The sequence below is a fragment of the Salvelinus namaycush genome, chromosome 33, assembly GCF_016432855.1.
Source record: "Salvelinus namaycush isolate Seneca chromosome 33, SaNama_1.0, whole genome shotgun sequence".
NCBI lineage: Eukaryota > Metazoa > Chordata > Actinopteri > Salmoniformes > Salmonidae > Salvelinus > Salvelinus namaycush.
This window is the reverse complement of record NC_052339.1, coordinates 34,558,180-34,572,628: the sequence shown is the minus strand read 5'-3', so window position 1 is coordinate 34,572,628 and position 14,449 is coordinate 34,558,180. Positions and strand designations below refer to the sequence as shown.

General features: G+C 44.4%; 1 protein-coding gene across 1 annotated transcript; it reads left to right on the top strand.

Annotated features, from left to right (window-relative positions):
• The first annotated feature begins 4,767 nt into the window (after positions 1-4,767).
• Positions 4,768-14,131, top strand: LOC120028168 (double-stranded RNA-binding protein Staufen homolog 2-like). Its single transcript, XM_038973373.1, has 5 exons — positions 4,768-4,845; positions 7,561-7,795; positions 8,727-8,857; positions 9,788-9,947; positions 13,970-14,131. Exons 2-5 carry the CDS (start codon positions 7,570-7,572, stop codon positions 14,107-14,109), a joined length of 657 nt encoding a protein of 218 aa, XP_038829301.1. The 5' UTR covers positions 4,768-4,845; positions 7,561-7,569; the 3' UTR covers positions 14,110-14,131.
• Positions 14,132-14,449: the final 318 nt, after the last annotated feature.

Genomic DNA, 14,449 nt, shown 5'->3' with positions numbered 1-14,449 from the left:
TTCAATGAACCATAAACAATTAATGAACATGCACCTGTGGAACGGTCGTTAAGACACTAACAGCTTACAGACGGTAGGCAATTAAGGTCACAGTTATGAAAATTTAGGACACTAAAGAGGCCTTTCAAATGACTCTGAAAAACATCCAAAAGAAAGATGCCCAGGGTCCCTGCTCATCTGTGTGAACGTGCTTTAGGCATGTTGCAAGGAGGCATGAGGACTGCAGATGTGGCCAGGGCAATATATTGCAATGTCCGTACTGTGAGACGCCTAAGACAGTGCTACAGGGAGACAGGACGGACAGCTGATCGTCCATGCAGTGGCAGACCACGTGTAACAACACCTGGACAGGGTCGGTACATCTGAACATCACACCTGTAGGACAGGTACAGGATGGCAACAACAACTGCCCGAGTTACACCAGGAACGCACAATCTCTGCATCAGTGCTCAGACTGTCCGCAATAGGCTCATGTCCGCAAAATGCACATTTGTGGCCTGCTGGAGGTCATTTTGCAGGGCTCTGGCAGTGCTCCTCCTGCTCAAAGGCGGAGGTAGCGGTCCTGCTGCTGGGTTGTTGCCCTCCTACGGCCTCCTCCACATCTCCTGATGTACTGGCCTGTCTCCTGGTAGCGCCTCCATGCTCTGGACACTACGCTGACAGACACAGCAAACCTTCTTGCCACAGCTCGCATCGATGTGCCATCCTGGATGAGCTGCACTACCTGAGCCACTTGTGTGGGTTGTAGACTCCGTCTCATGTTACCACTAGAGTGAGAGCACCGCCAGCATTCAAAAGTGACCAAAACATCAGCCAGGAAGCATAGGAACTGAGAAGTGGTCTGTGGTCACCACCTGCAGAATCACTCCTTTATTGGGGGTGTCTTGCTAATTGCCTATAATTTCCACCTTTTGTCTATTCCATTTGCACAACAGCATGTGAAATTTATTGTCAATCAGTGTTGCTTCCTAAGTGGACAGTTTGATTTCACAGAAGTGTGATTGACTTGGAGTTACATTGTGTTGTTTAAGTGTTCCCTTTATTTTTTTGAGCAGTGTATATTAAAAAAAAAAAAAAAAAAAACTCACATCAAAATGTAACCTTTACACTGGTAAAACTCACCCTAGTTATCAGATATACGTTACAATTGCAAATAAACAAGTAACACAAAAGTTAGATTGTTTATCCATGAAGAGAAAGTCTCAATCAGAGAAATCAAAAAATTCACTGCTGGGTTTATTTAGTCAGTTAAGTTAGTTATTTAGCCATAACAAAGGGGTTGAATACTTATTGACTCAAGACAGTTCAGTTTAAATTTTTGTAATTCATTTGTAAAATTTTGAAAAACATAATTCTACTTTGACATTATGGAGTATTGTGTAGCCAGTGACACAAACTCTCAATTTAATCCATTTAAAATTCAGGCTGTAACAATGTTTAGTGGTGTAAACATACTTCTCTGAAGGCGCTATAGACCCAATGAGGGAAACGCTATATTTTGGCACCATCTGCTGGTCATGTCTAGAAAGTCCCAGGGTTCAGACCAACCAATCAGATCATTATCATGACAGTATTGCTGATGTTTTTGATCCATTTTTTCACCTATCAGTCCAGTATGAGATACATGCCTTTTTTAATTCAAACAGTTTGTTTGAATAAAATACTTTTTTGATCCATTTTCCTAGAAACGTACTCTACCGGTCAAACGTTTTAGAACACCTACTCATTCAAGGGTTTTTCTTTATTTTTACTATTTTCTACATTGTAGAATAATAGTGAAGACATCAAAAGTATGAAATAACACATATGGAATCATGTAGTAAACAAAAAAGTGTTAAACAAATCAAAATATATTATATAAATGAATATTATATAATATATTTGAGATTTGAGATTCTTCAAAGTAGCCACCCCTTGCCTTGATAACAGCTTTGCACACTCTTGGCATTCTCTCAACCAGCTTCATGAGGTAGTCACCTGGAATGCATTTCAATTAACAGGTGTGCCTTGTTAAAAGTTAATTTGTAGAATTTATTTCTTTCCTAATACGTTTGAGTCAATTAGTTGTATTGTGACAAGGTATGGCTGGTATACAGAAGATATCCCTATTTGGTAAAATACCAAGTCCATATTATGGCAAGAACAGCTCAAATAACCAAAGAGAAACGACAGTCCATCATTACTTTAAGACATGACAATACGGAAAATTTCAAGAACTTTGAAAGTTTCTACAAATGCAGTCGCTAAAACCATCAAGCGCTATGATGAAACTGTCTCTCATGAGGACCGCCACAGGAAAGGAAGACCCAGAGTTACCTCTGCTACAGAGGATACGTTCATTAGTGTTTCCAACCTCAGATTGCAGCCCAAATAAATGCTTCACAGAGTTCAAGTAACAGACACATCTCAACATAAACTGTTCAGAGGAGACTGTGTGAATCAGGCCTTTGTGGTCAAATTGCTGCAAAGAAACCACTACTAAAGGACACCAATAAGAAGAAGAGACTTGCTTGGGCCAAGAAACACGAGCAATGGACATTAGACCGGTGGAAATCTGTCCATTAGTCTGATGGGTCCAAATTTGAGATTTTTGGTTCGAACCGCCATGTCTTTGTGAGATGCAGAGTAGGTGAACAGATGATCTTTGCATGTGTGGTTCCCACCGTGAAGCATGGAGGAGGAGGTGTGATGGTATGGGGGTGCTTTGCTGTCATCAAGGCAAAGGGTGACTACTTTGAAGAATTGCAAATAAACAAATCAAAATATATTTTATAACACTTTTTTGGTTACTACATGATTACATATGTGTTATTTCATAGTTTTGATGTCTACACTATTCTATCATGTGGAAAATAGTAAAAATAAAGAAAAACCCTTGAATGAGTAGGTGTGTCCAAACTTTTAACTGATACTGTATAAAAAACACGTTTCTTTAAATACGCTACATGACCAAAAGTATGTGGACACCTGCTCGTTGAACATCTCATTCCAAAATCATGGGCATTAATATGGAGTTGCTCCTTCTGCTGCTATAACATGAGCCTCCACTCTCTGGGAAGACTTCCCACTAGATGTTGAAACATTGCTGCAGGAATTTGCTTCCATTCAGCCACAAGAGCATTAATGAGGTCGAGCACTGATGTTGGGCCATTAGCCCTGGCTCTCAGTCAGCGTTCCAATTCATCCCAAAGGTGTAAGATGTGGTTGAGATCAGGGCTCTGTGCATGCCAGTCAAGTTCTTCCACACCGATCTCGACAAACCATTTCTGTATGATCCTCGCTTTGTGCATGGGAGTATTGTCATGCTGAAACAGGAAAGGGCCTTCCTCAAACTGTTGCCACAAAGTTGGAAGCACAGAATCGTCTAGAATGTCATTGTATGCTGTAGCTTTTAAGATTTCCCTTCACTGGAACTAAGGGGCCCGAACCATGAAAAACAGCCCCAGACCATTATTCCTCCTCCACCAAACTTTACAGTTGACACTATGAATTGGGGCAGGTAGCGTTCTCCTGGCATCTGCCAAACCCAGATTCTACTTTCGTACTGCCAGATGGTGAAGCGTGATTCATCACTCCAGAGAACGTATTTCCACTGCTCCAGAGTCCAATGGCGGTGAGCTTTACACCACTCCAGCTGACGCTTGGCATTGCGCATGGTGATATTAGGCTTGTGTGTGGTTGCTCGTCCATGGAAACCCATTTCATGAAGCTCCCGACAAACAGTTCTTGTGCTGACGTTGATTCCAGAGGCAGTTTGGAACTCGGTAGTAAGTGTTGCAACCAAAGACCGATGCGCTTTACCACTCGGCAGTCCTGTTCTGGGAGATTGTGTGGCCTACCACTTAGTGGCTAAGCCGTTGTTGCTCTTAGACGTTTCCACTTCACAATAACAGCACTTACAGTTGAGTGGGGCAGCTCAAGCAGGGCAGAAATGTGAAGAACTGACTTGTTGGAAAGGTGGCATCCTATGACTGAGCTCTTCAGTAAGGCCATTCTACTGCCAATGTTTGTCTATGGAGATTGCATGTCGGTGTGCTCGTTTTTATACACCTGTCAGCAACGGGTGTTACTGAAATAGCAGAATCCTCAAATCTGTGTATATATATATATATTTATGTATTCTACTTCTACTACTAAAATTTGATTTGATTTGTAAAATGGTCAACGGACCAGCACAGGCTCCAATGAAGAGTTGCTCTTCTCTTACAGTCTTCAATTTCCAAGGAGGAAGCTTATCCCATTTCTTAGTAATCCTTATGCACAACAACAGACTGCATTAAGTTCTTGTGACATATTCCAAATGGCCGAATTCAAGTATTCTTTCTATTAGGCATATAAAGTTTCATGAAAACGAAACATTGCATTCGTGCTAAATCACGAGTCACTCAAAGTTGAAAATGTCTAACTAAAAATGAATAACATTTGGCCAATCATTAATAAATCTCAATTCAATATTAGAATCATTCAGCTGACATTGCTATAAATATGATAATTCCATAACATGCACGGCTAAATGAACTTGATGACTACATTGATTGTGGTGGTCTCAGCTCGGCTGTGTTCCCCTCTGGAAGCAAGACTGAACCATTCTCACCGGAGAAACGGGTGTCATCAAAAATATCACAACACTTCTATCAGTGCCTATGTAGCCCGTACGACCTAATGCAATGGCGACAACTTAACTTGCAATATGCAGGTGTACTTACTGTGTGCATAAATCACATTTTCGGTGTCGAATATAATAATTTTTCCTGGAATTGTGACGTGGTCTGTTCCTAGATCCATCAGTTCTCTTTAGTGTTTGCCAATGTTGGAGGTGTAACTGGGGTCTGGCCCTGGACAAAGGTAAAGAATAGCCTATTTATTAGCGATGTATTCACGTTCAGATAACCCTTAGGTTTTTGTTCGACCTGTGTCACCTCTGAATATGTGTTGTCTTGGTGAATTATACTGGGCTGGTCTTGCAGCAGGGGCGAATGCGTTGTGGGGATGCAAACTAAAGGGGTGTTCGCTGTTCGGCCATGATGCCGACCGCACTGGAAGAGTTCAGAACCGGTTAGCTAGCTTGCTAGCTAGCTAATTATCTAATCGAATGCAGAATAAATATGCATGCATTTAACCTATGTATGGTTACATCTGCAACATGTCTGTATATAGATAAACGCTTACGGCACGTTTTGTATCCATTTTCATGGAATGGTTATTGCTGTCAATTGACATAGTTGGTGGCAGTCCGTGTCAATTGAGGCGACTTTGTAGTTAGCGAACGAACCGTTAGCACAGCAGAAGCAGCTACAGTTTGCTTAGCTAGCTAGCATGGATGTTCATGTAATAATATCAGAGTATATTGTTAGAGTATAATTCTCGATGATTTTAGGCAGGTAGCAAGCTAGCTAGTGGTTGTTGGCAGCTAGCTCTGTTATTATAGCTAGGTAGTTAGCGTGCTAGTTAGGTAAATTGGCTAATAATAACACATATGCTAACTTACTAACGTTAGTTATATATTTTGCTTCTTGTCAGGACAGCTAACTACTAGCCATACATGGACAAAAAAAAAGTTGTATTGAAATTGTAATGTGACATGTTATGCTCAATATAGGCCAGCCAAAATAAACCATATGTTCAGATAAACTAATCACTGGATCATATGCTAGGCGTAACTACTGATGCGTGGGTTATTCTGTGTATTATAACTCACTTTGAAAACGTGTTATTCCATCCAACGATTATCTGACGCTTTCAACCCAGATCATTAAATAAAGGGTTTCATTTGCACATAAGGTCATAGCATCAAACACACATAGAAGTACTGTAATATAGATTCACAAAGCTGATTCTACTGCAAAGACTATGTGGCCCTCAGGGACCTCCAGGGCCTCCTCCTGTAGGCGACACAAGGATAAGGGCCACTATATTGGGTAATCAAATACATTTTTATTTGTCACATGCGCTGACTACAACAGGTGAAATGCTTACTTACTACAAGCCCTTAACCAACAATGCAGTTCAAGAAATAGAGTTTAAGAAAATATTTACTAAATAAAGTAAAACATTTAATAAAAAGTAACAATTAATAAAATAACATTAACGAGGCTAAATACATGGGGTATCAGTGCAGAGTCAGCGTGCGGGGATACAGGTTAGTCGAGATAATTTGTACATGTAGGTAGTGGTAAAGTGACTATGCATAGATAATAAACAGCGATGAGCTGCATTGTAAAACAGCAAACCGGGGGGGTCAGTGTAAATAGTCCAGGTGGCCATTTTGATTAATTGTTCAGCAGTCTTATGGCTTGGGGGGTAGAAGCAGTTAAGGATACTTTTGGTCCTAGACTTGGCGTTCCGTTTCCGCTTGCCGTGCGGTCGCAGAGAGAACAGTCTTATGACTAGGGTGACTGGAGTCTTTGACAATTTGTTTTGGGGGGGGGTGGCCTTCCTGCAGTTACAGGACCATCACAGCTAGCACAATTACTACCTATTCCATAAATGTTCAAACCTATTGGGAGAGACCATAAGTACTATGTTTTGCTAGTTAACATGTCCCCCACCGGCCCTGCGTTGAACGTCCCTGCGTTGTCTCTCTCTGGCAGCAATGACTCTGTGTGCCTCGAAAATGGCATCCAATGCAGTGCTATATAATATGGAATAGGGTAGCATTTGTTCCCTCGCTCCCTCGACGTTGAGCTTAGCAGCAGGGACACGAGCATAAAGGGTCATTGTGTGGTCGCATTAACTAACCACCAATGGATCAGAATGTGAGCTAGGCTACTCCATTTGGGTTCTGGTGATGTCATTTCCTGGCCGACTTACCTCAGTCAGTGCTGTCATAGGCTGTAAGGTTGCGTCCCAAATGGCTCCTCCCTATTCCTCATGTAGTGCACTTCTCTTGACCAGGGCTCTTAGGACTCTGGTGAAAAGTAGTGCACTACATGTTGGGGAATAGGGTGTCGTTTGGGATGTGAAGAAGGTCACTGGACAAACAATGAACAGGGCTTTCATAACAGACTTCTGTACTATGCTTATATGCATACTCTTGTTATATATGCATACTCTTGTTATATAGCCATACTCTTGTTATATATGCATACTCTTGTTATATATGCATACTCTTGTTATATAGCCATACTCTTGTTATATATGCATACTCTTGCTATATAGCCATACTCTTGTTATATAGCCATACTCTTGTTATATATGCATACTCTTGTTATATATGCATACTCTTGTTATATAGCCATACTCTTGTTATATATGCATACTCTTGTTATATAGCCATACTCTTGTTATATATGCATACTCTTGTTATATATGCATACTCTTGTTATATAGCCATACTCTTGTTATATAGCCATACTCTTGTTATATACGCATACTCTTGTTATATAGCCATACTCTTGTTATATATGCATACTTTTGTTATATAGCCATACTCTTGTTATATATGCATACTCTTGTTATATAGCCATACATTATTTGGCTAGATGATACATGCTACTGTGTCACAAGCTCACACATGTCATTTAGTTTTGTGTGTTTAATATATATTTGCTCCTCTGCCAGGTATAGAGCATGGCTCAAGTGAAAGTGCAGACCTCAACGCCCCTGGCTGGCCCTGGCTTCTCCCCCCTCGGGGCCATGCCCAGTCCAGGACCCTTGGGTCTACAGCCCTCAGTCAATGGCCCTGGACCCACCCCCGGCTGCCCTGCTCCCTCAGCCGGGTATGGACCCACCCCCGGCTGCCCCGCTCCCTCAGCCGGGTATGGACCTGACACCCCTGTGTCTGCCAACTCACCAGGTAGGTCAAATTCAAATCTGGACCTCTAAGTCATCTCCACTGCTTTTTTTCATTCATCAGGGACTGTTTTAGACCTGGGACACCAGGTGGGTGATTCCCCTCTAATCATGGACTGATTTAGACCTGGGTTACCAGGTGGATGATTCCCCCTCTAATCAGGGACTGATTTAGACCTGGGATACCAGGTGGGTGATTCCCCTCTAATCAGGGACTGATTTATACCTGGGACACCAGGTGGATGATTCCCCCTCTAATCAGGGACTGATTTAGACCTGGGTTACCAGGTGGGTGCAATTACAGATCAGGTAGAACAATACCAGCAGCACTCATGATCCAGTAGGGTCAGATTAGAATACCCCTGGTCTATAGGCTAGTACTAGTTACTACCCCTGTGTCTGCCTATATAGGCCTATACAATACTTGTTGTATTGGTCCATTTGCATGGAGTAATCCTTTCTGTTGTTGTTGTCACAGTACCTAACCTGGTACACGGTATGTCATTATATTTGACATTTGAGTCATTTTGTCAGCTGTTCTTGTCCAGAACGACATAGTGCATTCATCCTAAGATAGCTAGATGAGACGACTACACGTCACAGTCGTATTGAGTAAATCTTCTCTCAACAAAGTAGCTATCAAGGAAAGTCAGTGTTAGTGGGGAAAAGAGAATTGACTTTTTGTTCTTCTACGGTATAGCTTAGTACTAGTTACTAGCATCGTGGTTTCTCCAGCCACTATAAGTACGGTTCTTCCAGACAGACCGCTTGGGTCTCTAGGACCAGGAGTGAAAAAAGACAGACATCTCATCTCAGCCCAAAATCTGTTTTCATATCGTCAATGACAATAATGACTAATAGATGATTTATGGTTATTAACATGTTATTGTTTTTCTTCTTCTCCCCATAACAATGTAATAACACATCTGGTCCAGGCCCACCCCAGGAGAACATGGCAAACCCTAAAGAGAAAACTCCTATGTGTCTGGTGAATGAGTTAGCCCGTTTCAACAGGATCCAACCGCAGTACAAGCTGCTCAACGAGAGAGGCCCTGCACACGCTAAGGTACCCAGCCTTATGAAGCATGACTTCCCTGCTCAAAGTGACACGTCTAATGGTTTACACCATCACTGGTTTACACCATCACTGGTTTACACCAACACCGATTTACACCATCGCTGGTTTACTCCATCACCGGTTTACACCATCACTGGTTTACACCATCACTGGTTTACACCATCACTGGTTTACACCATCACTGGTTTACACCAACACCGATTTACACCATCACTGGTTTACACCATCACTGGTTTACACCATCACTGGTTTACACTATCACTGGTTTACACTATCACTGGTTTACACCAACACTGATTTACACCATCACTGATTTACACCATCACTGGTTTACTCCAACACTGGTTTACACCAACACTGGTTTACACCATCACCGGTTTACACCAACACCGGTTTACACCATCGCCGGTTTACACCAACACCGGTTTACACCATCGCCGGTTTACACCATCGCCGGTTTACACCATCGCTGGTTTACACCATCACCGGTTTACACCATCACCGGTTTACACCATCACCGGTTTACACCATCACGTGCAGTAGATCACCTGCTTGGTGTCGATGAACAACGGCGGTTCAACATGTTGGATCGTCGGGAAATGAACAGAAAATAACCAGCTGCAGACAGCCGACTCTGTGTTGGTCTGTCTTCTCCTAAAAACACACTCAGTGTTGGTCTGTCTTCTCCTAAAAACACACTCTGTGTTGGTCTGTCTTCTCCTAAAAACACAGCCAACCCAATGTCTTTCGCTGACGGCTATGTGTTGACGGAAGACACGTGTGATTGCAAATTTAGATTTTCTATGCAATGGATCCCTATTACAGTTAAATGTCTGGCTTAGTGTCTGCTCAGCTAAATGACTTGATGTCATGTTACATGTGTTCTCCCTCCTGTCCACTGGGTGGTGCTGTGGGCAGATCTTTACAGTGCAGCTGTGTCTTGGGGAGCAGGTGTGGGAGGCGGAGGGCACCAGCATCAAGAAGGCCCAGCACTCCACCGCCTCTCTTGCCCTCACTGAGAGCCTTCTGCCCAGGCCCGCTCCTCGCTCTCCTACAGTGGACATCAGCAGCAACCCAGGTAATTTAGATGTCTTATTTATGATGCGTTTTTAGAGGGACAATGTACAAAAAACACCTAGTGTTGTACTGAGAAATTCACCAGATTTAGCTTCCAGTTTATCTGTAGACGGAACACTCCTAGGTATTCAGGTTCTCAACACCAGGGTCCTGTTCAATGGGCACACATGAGAGAGAACATTTTGAGACAGAAAACTAAAACGAAAGTATAATAACTGTATTCCAAAACATTTTACAGTACAATCACTCTCTACATTTTACAGTACAATCACTCTCTACATTTTACAGTACAATCACTCTCTACATTTTACAGTGCAATCGCTCTCTACATTTTACAGTACAATCGCTCTCTACATTTTACAGTACAATCGCTCTCTACATTTTACAGTACAATCACTCTCTACATTTTACAGTACAATCGCTCTCTACATTTTACAGTATAATCGCTCTCTACATTTTACAGTATAATCACTCTCTACATTTTACAGTACAATCACTCTCTATATTTTACAGTACAATCGCTCTCTATATTTTACAGTACAACCGCTCTCTGTATTTTACAGTACAACCACTCTCTGTGTTTTACAGTACAATCGCTCTCTATATTTTACAGTACAATCACTCTTTATTTTACAGTACAATCACGCTCTACATTTTACAGTACAATCACGCTCTACATTTTACAGTACAATCACTCTCTACGTTTTACAGTACAATCACCCTCTACGTTTTACCGTACAATCACTCTCTACGTTTTACAGTACAATCACCCTCTACGTTTTACCGTACAATCACTCTCTACATTTTACCATACAATCACTCTCTACATTTTACAGTACAATCACTCTCTACATTTTACAGTACAATCACTCTACATTTTACAGTACAATCACTCTCTACATTTTACAGTACAATCACTCTCTATATTTTACAGTACAATCGCTCTCTATATTTTACAGTACAATCGCTCTCTATATTTTACAGTACAATCGCTCTCTATATTTTACAGTACAATCACTCTCTATATTTTAGAGGACCATCACGCTCTACATTTTACATTACATTTAAGTCATTTAGCAGACGCTCTTATCCAGAGCGACTTACAAATTGGAAAGTTCATACATACAAGTTCATACATATTCATCCTGGTCCCCCCGTGGGAAATGAACCCACAACCCTGGCGTTGCAAGCGCCATGCTCTACCAACTGAGCCACACGGGACTACAGTACAGTACAATCACTCTCTATATTTTACAGTATAACCACTCTCTGTATTTTACAGTACAATTTCTCTCTATTTTACAGTACAATCACTCTCTATATTTTACAGTACAATCACTCTCTATATTTTACAGTACAATCACTCTATATTTTACAGTACAATCACTCTCTATATTTTACAGTATAATCACTCTCTACATTTTACAGTACAATCAGAGAGAGTTGCCTCAGCCCATCCAGACAGTACCAGGGTCAGTACCAGGGACAGTACCAGGGTTAGAGGAGGACAGCCGTAGGCCTCGGCCCATCCAGACAGTACCAAGGACAGTACCAGGGTTAGAGGAGGACAGCCGTAGGCCTCGGCCCATCCAGACAGTACCAAGGACAGTACCAGGGTTAGAGGAGGACAGCCGTAGGCCTCGGCCCATCCAGACAGTACCAGGGACAGTACCAGGGTTAGAGGAGGACAGCCGTAGGCCTCGGCCCATCCAGACAGTACCAGGGACAGTACCAGGGTTAGAGGAGGACAGCCGTAGGCCTCGGCCCATCCAGACAGTACCAGGGACAGTACCAGGGTTAGAGGAGGACAGCCGTGGGCCTCGGCCCATCCAGACAGTACCAGGGTTAGAGGAGGACAGCCGTGGGCCTCAGCCCATCCAGACAGTACCAGGGACAGTACCAGGGTTAGAGGAGGACAGCCGTTGGCCTCGGCCCATCCAGACAGTACCAGGGACAGTACCAGGGTTAGAGGAGGACAGCCGTAGGCCTCGGCCCATCCAGACAGTACCAGGGACAGTACCAGGGTTAGAGGAGGACAGCCGTGGGCCTCGGCCCATCCAGACAGTACCAGGGACAGTACCAGGGTTAGAGGAGGACAGCCGTGGGCCTCAGCCCATCCAGACAGTACCAGGGACAGTACCAGGGTTAGAGGAGGACAGCCGTGGGCCTCAGCCCATCCAGACAGTACCAGGGACAGTACCAGGGACAGTACCAGGGACAGTACCAGGGACAGTACCAGGGTTAGAGGAGGACAGCCGTAGGCCTCGGCCCATCCAGACAGTACCAGGGACAGTACCAGGGTTAGAGGAGGACAGCCGTGGGCCTCGGCCCATCCAGACAGTACCAGGGACAGTACCAGGGTTAGAGGAGGACAGCCGTGGGCCTCAGCCCATCCAGACAGTACCAGGGACAGTACCAGGGTTAGAGGAGGACAGCCGTTGGCCTCGGCCCATCCAGACAGTACCAGGGACAGTACCAGGGTTAGAGGAGGACAGCCGTAGGCCTCGGCCCATCCAGACAGTACCAGGGACAGTACCAGGGTTAGAGGAGGACAGCCGTGGGCCTCGGCCCATCCAGACAGTACCAGGGTTAGAGGAGGACAGCCGTGGGCCTCAGCCCATCCAGACAGTACCAGGGACAGTACCAGGGTTAGAGGAGGAAAGCCGTGGGCCTCAGCCCATCCAGACAGTACCAGGGACAGTACCAGGGACAGTACCAGGGTTAGAGGAGGACAGTTGATGACTGAAGGACATCATAACCCTCATGTACAGTATGTCCATAGCAAGTCCTCTTGTTATTTTCATGCTGTGCGTCCCTAATTACACCCTATTCCCTATGTAGTCACTACTTTAGACCAGAGTCCTATTGGAATAAGGGCACCACTTGGGAAGGAGCCCCATGTTGATGTTGTCAGTGGAAACAGTAATAATGGTAGTAGATTGATCTGAATGAATTCCAGGGCCGTCTGAAGTTCCTTATAGAATGGTCTGATGTTCCTATTCAGAGTCTGTTGTTAACCGTAGTGACGACACATTTTAACTGGTTAATTACTGGTGAATAACCAGATTATTGTCTTTACCACAACTCACTCTCTCTACCTCGCTCTCTCTCTCTCTCTACCACTCTCTACCTCTCTCTCTACCCCTCTCTACCTCTCTCTCTCTACCCCTCTCTACCTCTCTCTCTCTACCCCTCTCTACCTCTCTCTCTCTACCCCTCTCTACCCCTCTCTACCTCTCTCTCTCTACCCCTCTCTACCTCTCTCTACCCCTCTCTACCTCTCTCTCTCTACCCCTCTCTACCTCTCTCTCTCTCTACCCCTCTCTACCCCTCTCTACCTCTCTCTACCCCTCTCTACCTCTCTCTACCCCTCTCTACCTCTCTCTCTCTACCCCTCTCTACCTCTCTCTCTCTCTACCCCTCTCTACCTCTCTCTCTCTACCCCTCTCTACCTCTCTCTCTATCTACCTCTCTCTACCCCTCTCTACCTCTCTCTCTCTACCCCTCTCTACCTCTCTCTCTCGATCTCCTCTGCTGACCCTCTGTCTTTTCCTTCCTTCCCCTCATCTTGTCTTTATTTCTGCCTCCCTCTCATCCCCCCTCATCTCTCTCACCTCTCTTTCTCTTCCCCCAACTCTCCCTCTCTCCCTCCATCCCTCCTCTCTCTCCCTCTCTCCCTCCCTCCATCCCTTTCTCCCTCCCTCCATCCCTTTCTCTCTCCCTCCATCCCTTTCTCTCTCTCCCTCTATCCCTCTCTCTCTCTCCCTCATCCCTCTCTCCCTCCACCCCTCTCTCTCCCTCCACCCCTCTCTCTCCCTCCACCCCTCTCTCTCCCTCCATCCCTCTCTCCCTCCCTCCACCCCTCTCCCTCCCTCCATCCCTCTCTCCACCCCTCTCTCTCCCTCCACCCCTCTCTCTCCCTCCACCCCTCTCTCTCCCTCCATCCCTCTCTCTCCCTCCCTCCATCTCTCCCTTCACCCCTCTCTCTCCCTCCATTCCTCCTCTCTCTCTCTCCTCCTGTAGGTAGTATCACCCCTACGGTGGAGCTGAATGGTCTGGCTATGAAGAGAGGTGAGCCAGCCATCTACCGTCCGCTGGACCCCAAGCCCATGCCCAACTACAGAGCCAACTACAACTTCAGAGGCATGTGCAACCAAAGGTGAGACCGACCACCTCGCAGATGCTCTCATCCAGAGCCATTTACCGTTAGTGCATTCGTCTTAAGATAGCTAGATGAGGCGACGGTATGTCACAGTAAGTACATTTGACCTTAAAGTAGCTATCGGCAAAGTCAGAGTTGGTAGGAAAAGACAAGTGCCATTTTACATATTTTTCTTAATTAATTTTTTATGTTTGTTATTTCATTCACTAAAAGCAACAGATAAACACATTGACCAACTCTCTGGTCAGACTCCATTTCAAAGTTGAAATATTGGCAGATGCCTCAATAGATGGCAATAAAATAACCCATACATTGACCACAGCCCTGTGATTTAGACGGGG